Source organism: Dufourea novaeangliae, unplaced genomic scaffold, assembly GCF_001272555.1.
Source record: "Dufourea novaeangliae isolate 0120121106 unplaced genomic scaffold, ASM127255v1 scaffold141, whole genome shotgun sequence".
NCBI classification, from domain to species: domain Eukaryota; kingdom Metazoa; phylum Arthropoda; class Insecta; order Hymenoptera; family Halictidae; genus Dufourea; species Dufourea novaeangliae.
Genome location: NW_015374017.1, coordinates 1,316,303 through 1,333,067, shown reverse-complemented (window position 1 = coordinate 1,333,067; position 16,765 = coordinate 1,316,303). Strand labels below are relative to the sequence as shown.

The 16,765-nt window shown below is 39.6% G+C and overlaps 3 protein-coding genes across 4 annotated transcripts; 1 reads left to right on the top strand and 2 right to left on the bottom strand.

Moving 5' to 3' along the window:
• Positions 1-451: 451 nt before the first annotated feature.
• LOC107188817 lies at positions 452-12,425 on the bottom strand. Its single transcript, XM_015577182.1, has 4 exons — positions 12,399-12,425; positions 11,881-11,920; positions 11,487-11,572; positions 452-646 (listed from the first exon to the last, which is right to left on the bottom strand). Exons 1-4 carry the CDS (start codon positions 12,423-12,425, stop codon positions 452-454), a joined length of 348 nt encoding a protein of 115 aa, XP_015432668.1.
• On the bottom strand, positions 8,077-10,061 carry LOC107188851. Its single transcript, XM_015577229.1, has one exon. The coding sequence runs from the start codon at positions 9,805-9,807 to the stop codon at positions 8,101-8,103; it is 1,707 nt and encodes a 568-aa protein (XP_015432715.1). The 5' UTR covers positions 9,808-10,061; the 3' UTR covers positions 8,077-8,100.
• Positions 12,426-13,067: 642 nt separating the features above from the next.
• On the top strand, positions 13,068-16,527 carry LOC107188846. Of its 2 annotated transcripts, XM_015577222.1 has the most exons (7): positions 13,068-13,318; positions 13,575-13,905; positions 14,118-14,187; positions 14,284-14,727; positions 14,798-14,937; positions 15,186-15,330; positions 15,411-16,527. In XM_015577222.1, exons 1-7 carry the CDS (start codon positions 13,293-13,295, stop codon positions 15,533-15,535), a joined length of 1,281 nt encoding a protein of 426 aa, XP_015432708.1. In that variant the 5' UTR covers positions 13,068-13,292; the 3' UTR covers positions 15,536-16,527. The 2 variants fall into 2 exon arrangements, with proteins under 2 accessions (XP_015432708.1, XP_015432707.1); XM_015577221.1 differs by having other exon boundaries at positions 14,118-14,727.
• Positions 16,528-16,765: the final 238 nt, after the last annotated feature.

The following is a 16,765-nucleotide window of genomic DNA, read 5'->3' as shown; positions in this document are numbered from 1 at the left end:
CGTGACGTGTTTGTTGATAAAAATTGTATCAATAATCACGTTGTGTAAAAAATCCGTGTTTCAGAGACCCACATCTGTATCTAGAGCAAACTCTGCTTTCGCTAGGGAAAAAAGTGATGTAAGGGAAAGACCTCCTACCGTTTGGTCTTGGAGTTACTGAAATTTATACCAAATTGACTTTCGGTTTAACATTTATTTCAGTATTTGAAATAAATTTACCAAGTGGTAGGAGGCTTTTCTCTTGCGTCACTTTTTCCCGAAACGGAAGTCGAGTTTACTTGCAAGGTGTCTCGCTTAATTCGATCACATACAACGTGTTTGAGGTAGTATATCCTCGCATTAATCCACGGTGTGTTAGTTGTGTTCTTTAAAATGGACGAACACGGACGAAACAAACGGTAGAATTCTAGTGAAAATTTATTAATCTACAGTTCAGAAGCGCGAGTATCTCTTAGTGTGGTTTCCCATAAACGTACACACGGTAGTGAAGTCCCCTAGAATACTTGGACCTGAACTTAAGCCTGATGAAATTGTAACCAATCCCGCCGGAAGTGACCCACATGGCGCCGTTGTTTTCGTTGGACAAAGAATCGACTCCTATGCAGGTGATCGTCGCGCCAGTCGGTCCATACTCCGCCTCCACTTCCTGCAACAAACTGGCAACATTTAACCCTTTGCATCCCTAATACTCTTTCAATTTTTTTTCCAATATTGCAAGTGTTTTTTGTTTGGTGTGAATTCCCTATTATTTCAGGTGTTTTATTTTAAACTAAACGGCATAAGCTTGGAAAGCGTGAAATTTGAAATATTGTAATGTTCGTACTGTGTACATTTGCATTCTGTTACCATGGTTGTATAGATTTATATATATAATTAATAACTTTTCATGGCATAAACATGATTTACTCGAGGAACAAACAAGAAATGTTGTATTACCTTAGTAACTAAAAAAGAAATAAGTTATCAATTGTATTTTGGAAGTTGAAGCGAACAGACGTAAATTATGTTAATTATTCATAATATTAAAATTTTATTCTAGTTCATCTTGTTACAAGTTACATTTTCATTCCTTAATTACAATTATGTTAACGTTGAATTCAGAAAAATGCATATTTTTCAAATATTGTGAAATATAGTAAATATTTAAAATGGCAAATTTGAATAGGTGTGATTGAAACTGATTAGGAAAATCTGAAAAGAGTTCAAAAGGTTAAAAAAGATCTCTTCACTTTCACTTCAGTCACGTTTTCGATTTCGCGGCTATCTGGAAGGCGATAAGGAGGGAATCGTAAAAACTCGTAATAGCCCCGAAGAGGTGGAGGAAAAAAACTGGGGGAGTATGTTGATAACGTGACCAATTTAAAGGCGGACTCGTGATTTTGAAAAACAAACGAGATTAATCGAATTTCCTTCCTCTCTTAAATACCTTATTGGATTAATAATAAAATAGAAACCCCGTCGTATCTGCTGATCAGACTGTGAATTTAATGCATGTCTATCCTCTAGGGGTCTGTCAAATCCAAAACTTTCGTCAGATCTAATTTTCTCAAAAATAAAGTTATTCCTAAATTTGCACATCTCTGTATGAATTGCTTCAGAGACTATCATTTTCCATAAACATCCGCAGTCTACCGATGATTGTTTTATCTTTTATCGTATATCACAGAGCCCCATAGGCTATAAATACATTAAATCCGCAGTCTAATTATTAAAACTCCGAGTCGATTTCGTCGACAAAAAAATCGTTATCGTTTCACACACACACACACGCAAACACATATCACGCACTTGGTATCCACCGATCCTGTACGATCTTCTGACGTCGTACTCCCAGATAATTTGCTCGTCGGTTCGCCACCGGCACTGATCGATTCTCCCGGCGGTCGCGGCGAGGGCGTTCAACGCTACGAACAACGCCAAGAGGATCATCCTACTGCGATCGGTTCGTCGTTCGCCCTAACGGAATTCTCGATCACCAACGGAGTGAAAAAAAACGAACAAAAAAAAAAAGAAAAAAAAAAGAAAAAGAAACAAAAACCGTTTACTTTGGTCGACGTGGGGAAAAAAAAAAGAAGCAAGGCGACACACCGCGTGTGGCCGTAGGTCGAGGGCGATAATTATTGTTCGTCGATTGTTCGAATTGCCGGCAATTGGAAGACAGATGAAAAACACTGTTTATTATTATCGAGTAGAGGCAGACGCTGCGTGTCGCACCGACAACCGTACAGTATTAATAGCCACCGAGCATCGATACAACCGAAAGTTCCCCCTTCTGACACACACGTCTGTATTTTACTCTTGTTGCACTCCGTTCTGGGACGAGCTTCTTCAACGTCGTCGGAGATTAGATAGAACGCCTCTCTGGTATCGTGCATCGTGTTCGACGAGTTCTGTTCATTTGGAACCGACCTCTTCGTAATACAGGATGACTCACCAACGACTTTCACCTGAAATATCTCCGTGGACGCAGCCAGATTATTAGTCAGGGGATGGCAAAAATATTAACACATCGATTGCCACAGTGAAGAAGGCTGTACGTAGCCAGACACATTTTATTTTGTTTTTAAAATCATGAATCGTTGAAAATGCATGCGTTTTGTTAATAGAGGCTGTTGGTCGTGTTTCAAATTATACTGCAATATTAAATATTACGCAAAAATTTCATAATTTTGGGAGGGGGAAAAATCCAATTTTTTTCTTGTAGGATGGTGCAAAAGTCACTGTTTTTCGTCCAAAGGAGGCAAGTGCCATTGGACAAAATATGACCTTTGCAGGCTTAGCTGACTGGGTATGTCTCCTCTTGCGTCTGCCTACTGCAAGGCTATTCTACTCAAACCATGCAGCGGCACTAGCTCACACGTAGGGATGAACCGATCCAAGTAAATACTCGATAACTTTCGTTTCGATACCGAGTATTATTAATATCGACACTTTCGGTTGTGATATATACTCGGTATCGAAAAAAAGTACTAATATCGAATGAAACGAGTAATCCATATGAAAGCTAATGAATGTAAACTATTTCTATCAGGTCGATAAACATAAGAAATTTTGGAAAATATAAAAAATTTATAAATTAACTAATTTCTTCATTTTCATATTGCAATAAAAATGGTGAAACATCATAAAACGGAATGTCGTAAGATTTTAATCGCCGTTGTAAGAGTGTATTGACAAGTCATTTTGACTTGCTTGATAGTTTTAGTGTTAAGGCGTGCGTTTAAGGAGCGTGTCGATGCGTAAAACGTTCTTATCACCTGTAAATTAACGGCGTGATGTGTAAGTGGCGGCGGTAAACGGACCATTGGTATGCTAGTCAGGTGAATCTGTTCTCACAGAACCGTGCCTGGAACCACGTGGTACACGGGCGCTGCCCAAGAAAATGACTTTCCTTCTTGTTACCTCCTCCGCAGACGAGCCGAGTTAAGGGCCTTTACGGTTCCGTTTACCGTGCCTTCTCGTTCGACTGGCGATCATAACGAAACACACCAAACGTCCTTTTAACTAGAGATCATGGTTTTGAACGTGTATTAAAAATATACGTTTAATTAATATACCTGTGTTTCAGTCTGTGTAGTTTTTAATATACAGGTACAAGCTATTCCACGTGAAAACGCATGGGGAATTGCGGTCATCCCTAGTCACTCATTTTTTTTTTTAAATTTACAACATTTCTATCGCTTTCCCAACATAAACTGTAAACATTTATAGAATAATATATAGAAAGGTATATGTATATTTTATACTATTTAAATTTTATTAATTCAGTAATTTATGGGAATTGATGAACGTCAATATTTACAGACACTGTAAGAAAATTATTATAAATGTTGCAAAGCAAATTCGTTTGCACTTATCAGCTCCAGAAATAATGGTTGTAGAAAACCATCTAAATTTGGAAATCCGAATAAGGGTTAACAAGAGTTAAGCAATTTTTTTAACAAAGAAGATTCGAATCGCGAACACCTGCGAAATTCTTTTGGTAGATTCAAAACTCCTGTCGTGTCTGTTCGTGCACACAATTACGGAAACCACGAAGTCAAGTCAATTATATCTTCATTGTAGGCTCGCGTTACTTCGACTTCTGCGCATCGTTCGCTTATTATTCGAGCGAACACGAAACACCCGTGAACAGGAAGTTCGCTACGAGATTGCCAACCGAAAAAATAGGATGTTCCTATACCTTAAAACTACTATATAAATAATTATATATAAGCGATATATAAGAAATTTAGCAGTCTAGTTTATATACAAGGTGTCCCAAAATAGCTTCAACTCCCGACAATGAGGGGTTCCTGGGATGATTTGAAACAACTTTTTCCTTAGCAAAAATGTTATACGAGGTTTGGTTAACGAGATATTAACGAAAAACCCCGACCAATCAGAGCGCGAGTCTGCCAGCCGAGCATCCGCGGTAGCGTTGGCTACCAATCACAGCGCGTACCCAACGCTGCGGCGGATGCTCGGCCAGCAGACTCGCGCTCTGATTGGTCAGGGTTTTTCGTTAATATCTCGTTACCAAAGCGTCGGATAACATTTTTCCTAAGGAAAAAGTTGTTTCAAATCGCCCGAGGAATTCCTCATTTCCGAGAATCGAAGTTATTTTGGGACACACTGTATATAGAAGTCTGTGGCTGGACGTCGTTAGCTCGTTCGTTCGTTGAACGACGATAGGCTGCCGCGAGCGAACGTGGCGAACGGTAGACGGAATCTATACGATTTTTGGCGAACGAACAATTCCTCTCGCGTGCTTTCCCCTTGGATGAAATGAACAAAAAAAAATAGAGTTGGCTGCGTATTGATTTATTTCACCGGCCCGTCGCCAAGGAACTGCATTTCAATATTATCGCATGTTCGGATTGCGTTACACACTTCGCTCCTTTCGTCTTCCTTGGACCCCCCAAACTTCTGATAGCTTCTCCGTTCCTGAACATGTCTCGTATTTCATCTATCGTTCACCGTATCGACGATATTTACGATCCACCGCGACACGTTCCCTCGATATTGTGCCATGAAATATCATTCGATCACGAGACCTTCGAATGGTTGCTTGTTGCGAGGGTATCGTCACGAGCAAATTCAGTTTCTGGTAGAGGAAGTGGCGAAGGGGAAGAGCCTCCTACAACTTGGTATCGGGAATTATTGAAATTTATGCCACATTAACATTCGATTTAACATTTATTTCAGTGCTTGAAATAAATTTACTAACTGCTAGGAGGTCCTTCCCCTACGCCACTTGATAAATTTATTTCAAGTACTGAAATAAATGTTAAACCGAATATTCATTTGCCATAAACTTCAGTAAGTCCAAGACCAAGTGATAGGAGGTCTCTTCCTTACATCACTTTTTCCCTCAGTGGAAATCGAGTTTACTCACGAGGGTACAATGGCAAAAACATATAATAAGCAAACTATTGTTATACCTACGATCATTTTATTCCTCGTTTTGTAATATCACTCTCCTATCACCTGCGACACCGGTTTCTCATGTGAATACGAGAGGCCAAGGACAGTCCCGATCGGCGTTCGTCAACAAAGGGACACAGAAAAACTGTTCGCAGCGATAGCCCTCCCCCGTGATGCACGTTTAACGGCGCATTATGTAACCAACCTCTTCTGTCTCTCGGTGATATTTCTCGAACGGAAAAAGAGAAAGAAGAAGAGGCCACAACCGGCGCGATTAGCGGCGAAATGACACGTTGCCGTTGGTGCTGGACCAGCTGACAACGGGTCGACGATGATAACGATTCGCCCCGGGAAGCCAAGGAAGGTGGAGAGACGAGGGACCGAGCGGGCGAGGCAGAGGAGACGAGCGATAGTGCTTGGACAGCATCTCTCGAACCGGCGACCCCAGCCTTTCAAAGTCCGGCAAGCTCTGTTGCCCTCAGGGGTCAAACTTCCATCTATAAGCAATATTATTTACGGTTTCGCTCGCGCACACAACCGAATAGATTCCGATTAAGGTAGCTCACAAGTTTGGTGTCGCATCTAGCTGGGGCTCCATATGGCGCTTTACACTTTTTATCAATTTTACCAATTTCATTTGAACGATTAACGGCTTAAACTCCTTCCAAATACTGAATTGGAAAGAAAAATTAAAAATAAGAAAAAAAGAAATTTTTTTTTTAATTTTTAAGAAAAAATTGAGAAGTTCGTCGAACAAACTGAAGGAAAACAAGTGACGTTGACACTCATAGCAGACAAGCGTAGAAGATACCTACTACTAAGCGCACTGAAACCAAAGTTAGCATACTTTTAGTGTTATTTGATCGGTAACTTAAAAATCGGTAAAAAAATCTGTGACCACCTTATTTTTTATGAAAATGTCATTTTTTGTAACTAAATAAGAAGTGATTAACTGCTCAGTATCCACTACAATTCCATAAGGCTCTTGTTGAAAAGACATTTTCATAACGTTTCTTTTTCAATCATTTCATCGGTGATCCTACGATTTTTTGGTAGCAATCGATAGTTGAAGCCTTTAAGAATGATCTGTTAAATTATCAACTAAATTTAGTGTTAATAAACGTGGAAATTCCAATTTTTATAATAAAATCGTCTTGAATGAGTAGACACTTGACGGGCAATTGTTTAATCTCATTGATTGTTTTAAGGTGCTGCTTTTCACCTACATATCATTCGAATGAAATTGTGCCCAACGCTGGCCTACCCCAAAATCCAACGGGAAAAATTATTATCAATTACATATGTACTTTTTAATTAGGTCTGTTTCCAAGGTATCTCTAATATCGGGAGAATCGTAGACGACGCAGAAATGACAGAACACTGATAATGTATGTTAGAAAAAACAACGTTTTATTCACTCATCAACTTCATGATGTCTGCACGCAATATTTACACGAACCTTATTGTCTGGGGCCTCTTACGAAATACTATAAATACAAATATCCTCCAAGGTCGCATCATTCGCGAGAAATCAAAAACGGTTTCTAACCTCCAAAGATCTCTAACGACCGTCACTGGATCGTACGCGGCTCTACAGCCCGGTTAAAGTTATTTACAGCTTCGTCGCGTCGAGCAGACGCAATTCAATTAAATATCAAATATACAATCTACAATCACTTTCAGACAGAGTGCGTGAGCGCACTCTCGTACTGGAGCATTTATCTAACGGGTTCAAAGTCGACCGGACGAAGGGGAAAAACGAAAGAAAAAAAAAAGGAAAGTTAACAAGAAATCTCAGTTGAACGTGAGGGAAAAATTGCACACATACAATCGAGACCATAAACATACAGTGAGAGTCAGAAGTAAGTGTACACCTTACAAAGGTGAGATTCGTGTAATACCTCTGTAGCATCCTACTATTGTAAGAACACGGTAGTAATACAATTGGTTATGATTTTTTAAACATTTTCGGGATGAATAGACAACCCAATATTTCGAGAAAAAGAAATTCGCAGTTGTGACCAGGAAATTGTTAGGTCGCAAAAACAACGAAAAATGTCTATGGTCGAGACCGAACAAAGTTAGGCCGATTGTTCACGCTATTATTTACACTCGACGATATCTGCGATACATGCTCACGAGTTAGAAAACTCTCGTCTCACTCTCTCTCTCTCTCTCTCTCTCTCTTTTCACTGGTACCACAATCTACCAAAGATAGGGAATCGTACATAATAATCGCGGCGCGCAAAAACGACGTGGCACGTGTGATACGAACGTATGTGTGCGTATGTATTCAGTTTCCCAGTCACGATTTCACTGAAGTATTGTTTTTCCATCCGATAAAACTGAACTTGACCTTTGGAGACTGGTGCGCGCCCTCATCAACGACGTCCCGACTCCACTGTCCTCTTCCACGGACTTTCCTCCCTGGGTTGCCTTCCCATCGATTGACTGCGTTTGCAAATGCCAAGGAAGGTTGTCCACTGTGTATGTGCATACAAGATTCATCCTGGAACATCCTTCCGAACCAAATCGGTTGCTCGGTCCGTGGAGCCTTCGCAGGATTCGTGGGACGCATTGCTCCGACCAGCAGCACCATTAATTCTTCTCCTCCGATTCTGTTCAAAAATATACTCCGTTAGAGAGTTTCATTGCGATAACTGGGTCTCTCCGGGCAATCTAAACGCGTCTGTATTACTGCACTACCGCCAATGGAGGATTGTGCTTGGCCGGTTGCGCCCTGATCATGCCTGCGAGTCGCCTGAACGGGAGCTGAAGATGATAATAAGCGCAGTAGGGTAACGGGTCCCAATATGCGAACAAAGCCTCCCGTTTGTCGAGTACAGTACCCAACAGATGCGGGGCCGTCTCCCCGGTTGGCAGCTTCAGAGCGCTGGCGACTGCGTCCGGTAGCAAATGCCTGTCCGCTGCAGCGAAGACGTCAGAGTTCTGTCTGGAGAAGTGTCTGCACGGTTTCCAGACGAGCCGTGGATGAACTCCAGTGTGACAAATGTACGGTAAACTGACGCCCACACGGCAACCGATCGACACCAGATCGCCATCGTCCGTGATCGCTAAACGGAAGCTCAAGTGTCCGTTGATCCTCCAGCCGAACGAACGGCCGAAGAATCGGTCCAGCCATTGCGTCACCTCAGGTCGTTCCTCTGGTATCAAGCCACGTTCCTGGTCCACCAGACAGGTCACGTTCGCCACGATCTTCGACTCCTTCACCGTTGTACAGGTGATATAATGATTCCCAGTAGGATCGCGTATCACAACCCAAGGTTTATTCTCGGTGATCTCGTGCTGTTGATTCCTGAATTCCCTAACGGTCGGAGGCAAGACTATCTTGCCCCTGTCCCTCATCCCAGCCGGGCCAGCGGTCAGCATCAGGTATCTACCTGTGGCGAACGCGTTCTGCTCGTACAACCTGCAGACGTCCTGCGTGGAACGCAACACCGTGTGATAAGGGGTCGGAAGTCCCAAGGTCCGACATCGTCGCAACAGCTCCAGAGGATCGTCCAGGGAAGCAACTTCACTGGAACTGGGCACGAAACACTCACAACCCATCACCTCAAGATACGGTTTCGCTAGGGCGTCGTAGTAGGCCGTGTTGTTGGCGCTAACCGGTATATAGTACACAGCCTTCTCTTTCTGCACAATGTCCTTCAGGGCTTTTATATACTCGATCACAGTTCCCGGGCCGGGTTTCGGGATCGTGTAGAATTTCGAGCAGGCGGTCGAGTACTTCGCCAAACCGAACAGACCTTCGAGCTCGCATACCACCACTCTGGCGCCGGCTTTGTAGAAATTCCGTGCCAGATGAACGGTCTGCACGGTGCCGCCGCCGCTGATCAGAACGCAACGTTTGCTGCGCACCCTCTCCGAGGCTGGCGTGTGGAGCACGGTGATGAACCATTTGAGAGCTGTCAAAGGAAATTGGAATATCAGCCAGATCATGTAGACCCATACCGATACCCATAACGCAGGTGCCCAGATCACGTAGCTGATCACAGTGAGGATCCCGCGCAGCGTACCGATCAGGACACCGAAGTACGCGTTCAGTATCCTCAACAGCAATGGATCGTTTCGGTTATGATTCTGACCCTGTGTAGACTGAGTTTGGTGGTTCAATTGTATCTTTTGTTGTTGTTGCTGGCGTCTGGATGACAATATCACCGGTGGTGTGCTCGAGTTGTTCGACAGGCTCGGCAGATTCAACGGGTTCGATGAATTTGACACATTCGATATCGACCGTTTCAACGTCGATAACGATGACGCCGAAGGCGGCGACGTTGACAGGGGCGAGCTTGGTATAAGCGGTGACACGCTGTTGCTTCTCGAGATCGGCGGACTCGACGACCATAGTCGCGAGATGTTCTCGCTGGTGCAGGCTGGCATCGTTCGATCTTGTTGCTTTCCCTTGGAACCAAAGGGATCCCGTGTGGAATCCGATTCGATCTAGTCTTCGAGGTTACACAGATCACTCCGAGCCCGTCTGGTGACACGGTTTCTTCCTTGAAGACGGACTCATATCTCGATCTTGTGGACGTGACTGTGGTCCCAAAATTTTCTCCTTTCTTTTCGCAACAGCTACTAGGGGGGACCAATTGTAATCGACGGATTTGTTTTGCGTAACAAATTCACAAATTGCAAAACAATTTTTTTTTTTTTTTTTTTTTTTTTTTTTTTTTTTTTTTTTGTGTATACCTGAGGCACCTGACAGCGAACCACTCGCGAAATGAAACGTGTTTTCGTTTCTTTACTTCCAGAAAGTTTACTCGCGAAACGAATTCGCCGGTATGCACACGCAGCTTTAACTGAGGCCGTCCCTCGAGCCTCTTGGTCTCTTATGCGCTCCGCATCTCGGACGCACTATGAACCGCGCTGGCTTATCTAATCGTGCAGCCTCAGACACCGCGGCGAAAAGAATGAAGGAATCGAGTCCTCGTTCCGACCCAGCCGTCTCGACTCGTAGTTTCTTTTGTTTTTTGCTTTTTTATGGTCGACGGGAAAATATGTCGGGATCAGTTAAGTAAACAGGAGTACGTGCTCGATCCGGGATACGCGATCGAATTGGCGTTGCATTACCCACGTATGTCTGTACCCAAGGAACTGGAAAACGTCGATGATGCGTGCACGTAGCGTTGCGGACTTAGTCCAGTTTGAAAATTTGTGAAAATCAGTAATTCACTCGAGTCTAGAATATACATACTATTTACGTTCATATGCATTTTTCATTACTTTCTTGTCTCGTAATTAAATTAATAATTAAAAATAGAGAGTCACGATATTGTTGTGTTACAGATTGAATGAAATATATTTCGTTAGTACCATTCGTTTAATTCTGCTGATGGAAATAATTCTAGCGTGAAATATATGTTATTTTTTGTTCGCACTCGTTTCTGCTTATTGGTGAGTATTGCAATAATAGCGTATAAGTGGTTAGGTCTTAGGTTTTACCTCATTCTACATATATATTATTATTTACATTATATCATACATACATACATCGAAAGAAGTGAAAAATATTTGTTTCAAAATCTTTAAACAACGCATGGTAACTTATCGACGCACGTTATCGAGTACATAATTATGTGTGTACAGTAGACGTTCGTTTATTGCATATTTTGGGGCTGTAGAGGGCCAGAATTCCAGCAATTGTACGATAAATGAGCGCCAATCACCAGCGTGCTTTCTCCACCAATCGTCCGTTTGCTTGTGCGACGCAGCTACATATAGGGTGGGCTTGATGCACGCACTTTTTGATCACCTTACTATCTCCGTTATGTTTACAGATATCAACAAAGTTTATTCGCAGAATTTATTGAGTATTGAAACATTTTTGTAAACAGTAATGTCTGGAAGCATTCTTTTTTAAATTTCCTAACGGTCCAGGAAGACATGTTAGATGCTTCAATTACGCACTTGAATATGAAATATTTTTCGAAAGAACTCTTGTTCGATTTTAACACAATTAGTCAGAAAATCACGATCATGTTTACGGTAAAAAGAATTGAAACACAATAAAATAGAAATATGTAACGGAATGTAACCTATTTTGTTATAATATACATTACCAGAATTCGCCAATTTCCCGCCGAATTGCTTCTAACAGCAGAGTCTACTGCCTCTCGTCGGTGGCGCGTTCCTTCTAGACGGAATTCTAAAACAAAAAATAAACGTTAATACGAAGTAATTATACTAAATTAACAATGATTTAGTCACAACGAAACAATTATTGACACGCGGAATGTCGTCAAAGATTGCAAATTGAATGAAAACTGTGTAAATACTAAGTGGTATCGGGGGAAGAAGAGAAATCGTGAACCCGGTTCACTTTATCCAGCAATACCGAGTTAATTTACGATTATTTACATTGAATTGAATAGATACTAAACAAATGTAACGATAGAGTGCTAATGTAGATACTAATAGCATAAATAATTTAAAGTGAAAAGTAATAATACTTACTTCGCCACGAGCGAGACCACTTCACGTCTAATGACTTCAGCTTCCCCGAGACGAATGACCGTTAGGCTGTCTACGACTGGCTATGATTGGTTGGTTCGTTCATATGCGAGGCTCGTGATTGGTACGTCGGTTGGTGAAGAACGTGAGGATTGGTCGCTTTCCTGCTTGCTCAACTTTCTATTTGAACGAAATAAAATATTTACCGCCGAATTATATTTCAATACATTTTTCTTATGTGCGTCCGAGATTAATTCAGAAGGGAATGACTATCATAGGGAAACAAAGAGGCACACATTATCCCCGAAATTTTGCTATTCTAATTCGTTTTAGATGAAAAATATTCATTTTGCTGCCGTCTTCTCGAAGTTTTCAATTCTGCAACGGTTCTCGAACGCCATCTATGGAAAATATATCCTGCCAATTTGACAATGGCGCCAAAGTTTATGAAATACAATCTGACAGATATTACCAGTTAAATAATAGATAAAAACTTTTCATTATGGAGAAAGTTTGACTACCTGAGCTCCAGTTGGGTCCAAGTTCATTATTTAATTACTCCCAATAAGTAAAATTATTCTAGATAAAGTTATATATAAAAAGTCACCAATTGCCAGAAGGTAATTGATTGTGCATATTAAGATTCCTATATCATGTTATTAGATAAAAATGTAACAAAAAGGACATGAAAACGAATTAAGAAGCGTGTAAAAAGTTACATTACTTTTATAGATAACTGAAAATATATGTACATTTGCGTGTCATTGTTCATAAGTACCTTTATACCGAAGCATCGCATATTTTTGCTCCCGCCAAATCATATTAAATACACATAACACGAACGAGATATATAATATTCTATTTATGCTAATAATACCCATAATTCATACATATCGGTAACGTTGGGTAATGACAATTAAACGGTGTTGGGGCTTTTCGGCCCCAAGAAATGGCGTAACATCACCCCAGAAAAGTGGGCCGAAGAAATAAATTGGATGAAAAGTCTATTTGGGTCTACTCCTATAATTCCTCTGTGCTCATAGACATTATTTATATGTATTTCTATTATGACTTTGCGACGAATTATTATTTTTCAATCGCCATTATAATGTTTACTACGCAACCAGCGCCGCCTTAGGTACTTTATTGTACTCCAAAATTTTAAATAGTTTTGTTTACCTGCTACTAAAAGCGCAATGTTGTATTGAGCGTTTTAGATCGGAATCCGGTGTTCCAGTTTTTGCTTAGACGGTAGAAAAGGATTGCTGTAGTAAACCTCCTATCTCTGCTTCTCTGACTGAGAATTTAAATGCACAAAAATTGTTAACCGCCAAGTTCTATGTCCTACTACCTACGTCCTACGTCAACGAATTGTGGTTTTAAATTTCTTCGTCGATCGTGCTCACAACTGCAAAATGTCAAAGGCGACGAGAACTAAAAGGTGTGTAATTCGCCGATTCTATATTTAATAAACTAGCAAAATTAGACGACGGATTTTTATGCAAATATCTATGTTCATAGACCACTTTTCAAAAATCAGAGACAGAACAAATGATTTCAGTAATGAGAAGGTCTGTTAAGTTAAGAAGTGTATAAAAAATTAACTTATTCTTTATTAAAATATATAAAATCTGTGGTTGTGTCATAATTGTTGTCACTAGCACTGTTCGTAATGTTTATTATTTTGTTTCATTCAGTGGAAAAAGAAATGCAGAAACACAAACGCAAAATAATTTAGAGATGACACGCTTAACTTTAGAGATACAGCGCTTGCAGGATCAAGTGAAGCTTCTCACAATTGAAAATAACCGTCTAAAACAGTACAATGCTGAAGAACCATCACCTGTTTTAAAAATTACATCAACTAGAAGCCAGAAAACTCCAAGCACAGTTAACAAAAATGATAAAGCTTCAACACGTGGTTGTACCTGCAAAGGAAATTGTTCTTCTAAAATATGTGGATGTGTTAAAAGGGACACCATATGTGGAGAATTATGTAAATGTAATAATTCTCATTGTCAAAATCAGGTAAGTGATTTTGTACAATTGAACAAATCTATAAAACTTATCACATTTTATATAATAAATAAACGTGGACGTAGCCAGGGGAGACAGGGAGGAGCACTTGTCCCCTCCCACAGAGGAAAAAAATATTATATTAAGTAACATTTTGTATATAAAAATAAATCTAAAATCCATTTAAAGTAATATTATGAAATTTACCTTGAGCAATATTTCAGGATAAAAATGATTCTGAACAAAATAAAGAAAATTTGGAAAACATTGAATCACCATATATGCAGGTGGAAGGTAAACAAGTAACAAATAAAAACATGGTAAATGCTACTGCACACAAAAGTCTCTTCAGTCCAGATACTACAATCCATAATTCAACTCCTAATTTAGAGCAATACAGACCAACACCTTTATACTTTGGTGGTGCTAAAATGCTAACATTTAGGTCTGATGAAGAAGAAGAAGAAGAAAGTAAAGACACAAGAGTTAAAAGGATGTTCGTAAAAAATGATGCAAAGTATCAGAATGACTCAAATACTGTAACTCAAAGAAGAGGCCGATCTAAAAAAAAAAATCTTGAGGTGGACAGTACAAGCACAAAAAAATACAGATCCATCTCAAATGAGGAGAAAAAATGGCAAACTGAAGTAGCAACAGAAATGCACACTCTAAGGAGATCCAACTCTAATGAAATTGAGGTTCCACTAGATAAATTGGAAGACCAAGAAAAAAGCATAAATCATATGGTATCTTTGAAACGTGGTAACAAGAAAAAAGGTTTACACTCAGCCAAACAAACAAAAAAGACCGATAATGCAAGTCGTGATACAGAAGGTGAGCAATTTAAGTTTTTATGTAGTGATCGTATTTGATAGCTTAATTTAACAATTTATGTTTAAAAAAGACAAGAAGGTGACCTCAGCGGACGATGATAAAAATGAAAAATCACAGAATTCGTCAACTGAAATTTCTGGACCACTCAATCGAAGGCGAACACACACTCTAACACCAAGGAAGCACAATGAAAGTGAAGAAATACTTAAGGTATAATTATGGGCGTAGACAGGTTACCAGTCAGGGGATGGGGACAATTTAATTTTTTTCCTCCAGGAGGGGCAGTGGGGGGGAGGGGCAAAATCCAATTCTTTTCTTCTAGGGTAGGGCAAAAGCTATTTTCTTTCAGCCAGTGCCACCCTCCCCTGCCTAGCCCATAGATATAATATACATTTAAATATTAGAATGGTACTGGAGATGTAATACTAGTATGTATTCATATTTTTATATCGCTTTAGGAGGATTTCGATCCTATGAAACCTAAACATGAACTACCAAGAACACCAACTACTGGTAATAGCGATACAAGTTCTCGTAGTACACCCGAAGTACTACAACTAATGCCTATTGTCACAATGAAGGAAGAGTGTCCCGTTCCTGAAGGTAAACTACAAAGTATTAAAAAATTTGTAACTTCGATTTAGTTCATTAACGTCATAACCGTCATAATTTTCTTAAACCAGAACTCAACCAATCCGAAGTCAATTGGGAAGAATACCAATCTCAACTCGTTGCTTGTAAGAAATGCAAAAGGAAATTCCATCCACTCAGGATTAAAAAGCACCAAGCTTGTTGCAAAAAGTTGTAATCTCGTTGCATATGTTTTAAATTCTCATGTTAATTTTTATATGTGGTAAACTAACGAGCAATGTCTTCTGTTTTAATGTGTAGTTGGGACAGGTTCTTATATGAAATAAGTTACAGCTTTGGCCCATTCAATATAATTATACCGATCAAAGTTTATTATACAATCTTCTCCAGATAGCAACTAACAGTACAATAGAACTACTTACATACAGTGTATATATATATGACGATGGTAGGTATGTATACATGTACGTAAATCCTATGCGCGGGTGGGAAACGTATACTCGCATATGCACAGAATCACACACGTGCGCGAACCCATACATACCCGTATTCAATATTGGTTATTACACTATTCCACATATTCTATCCTAACTTTCACTTATTATACATCTCTACGAGCTTAATACTTTTCACTGTATTGTTTTGTACACTTCTATGTATGTACAATTAGGGATTGAATCGTGTGATGCACATATGTCCTGATTGGATCTAGTGATGACAATACTAATACACGACACAAATACTAATACATGAGATCACAAAATTAATAGTGGCCTTCTTGTTCCTAATACTTAAGAGGATATTACGAAAATACAGTTTGATGTACCTTAAACACAACGATATTTTCCGACAGTCTTTTGAGAAGTTATGTATGTTAGACAACGCATTTGTAATTGGAATCGGTGTAATAGTGGGAGTAAAAGCAGCAGAAAAATGAAATTTTTATATAGAATAAAACTATTCTGTGTATACAAAAGAAAGACAATATACTTAAAAATAGAGTGAAATTAATTTTATTTTTATATCATACGGCGATAACCGAACAAACTAATGGCGTGTATAAGTAATACGATATACGAATTATACGAGTTCAGTTATCAATTCTTTCATTTAAAAAATTATGTAGCAAAACGAAAAATGCATTGTAATAAAATACACAATAAACTGTATGTAAAGTTCTATTTTATAATACATGTGGTACATAGACACCGGCGCAGTTGAATACGATTACAAATAATACTGTTCGAAACCATGAAAAGAAATTTTGTTGAATCGAGGTAAACATAAATTATATCCAATATTCACGTGACTAGAAATTATACATACTTTTCTACATGATAAAAGGATCACTTTGTTCCAATTACATGTAACCATCTACAATGTAATCTTACTAAAATAATGCATTCTCTCGAGATTAGATACATTCTGCTGTTTGATGATTTTACCT

Excerpts from the sequence above, each read along its gene's own strand:
- LOC107188817 (XM_015577182.1), bottom strand. The coding sequence starts at position 12,425 with ATGAACTTGGACCCAACTGGAGCTCAG. Across the intron at positions 11,921-12,398 it reads TGGACCCAACTGGAGCTCAG|CTGAAGTCATTAGACGTGAA; the intron begins GTAGTCAAACTT and ends GTCTCGGGGAAG. Across the intron at positions 11,573-11,880 it reads GTGGTCTCGCTCGTGGCGAA|AATTCCGTCTAGAAGGAACG; the intron begins GTAAGTATTATT and ends TTTTTGTTTTAG.
- LOC107188846 (XM_015577221.1), top strand. The coding sequence starts at position 13,293 with ATGTCAAAGGCGACGAGAACTAAAAG. Across the intron at positions 13,319-13,574 it reads AAGGCGACGAGAACTAAAAG|TGGAAAAAGAAATGCAGAAA; the intron begins GTGTGTAATTCG and ends TGTTTCATTCAG. Across the intron at positions 13,906-14,117 it reads ATTCTCATTGTCAAAATCAG|GATAAAAATGATTCTGAACA; the intron begins GTAAGTGATTTT and ends GCAATATTTCAG.
- LOC107188851 (XM_015577229.1), bottom strand. The coding sequence starts at position 9,807 with ATGCCAGCCTGCACCAGCGAGAACATCTCGCGACTATGGTCGTCGAGT.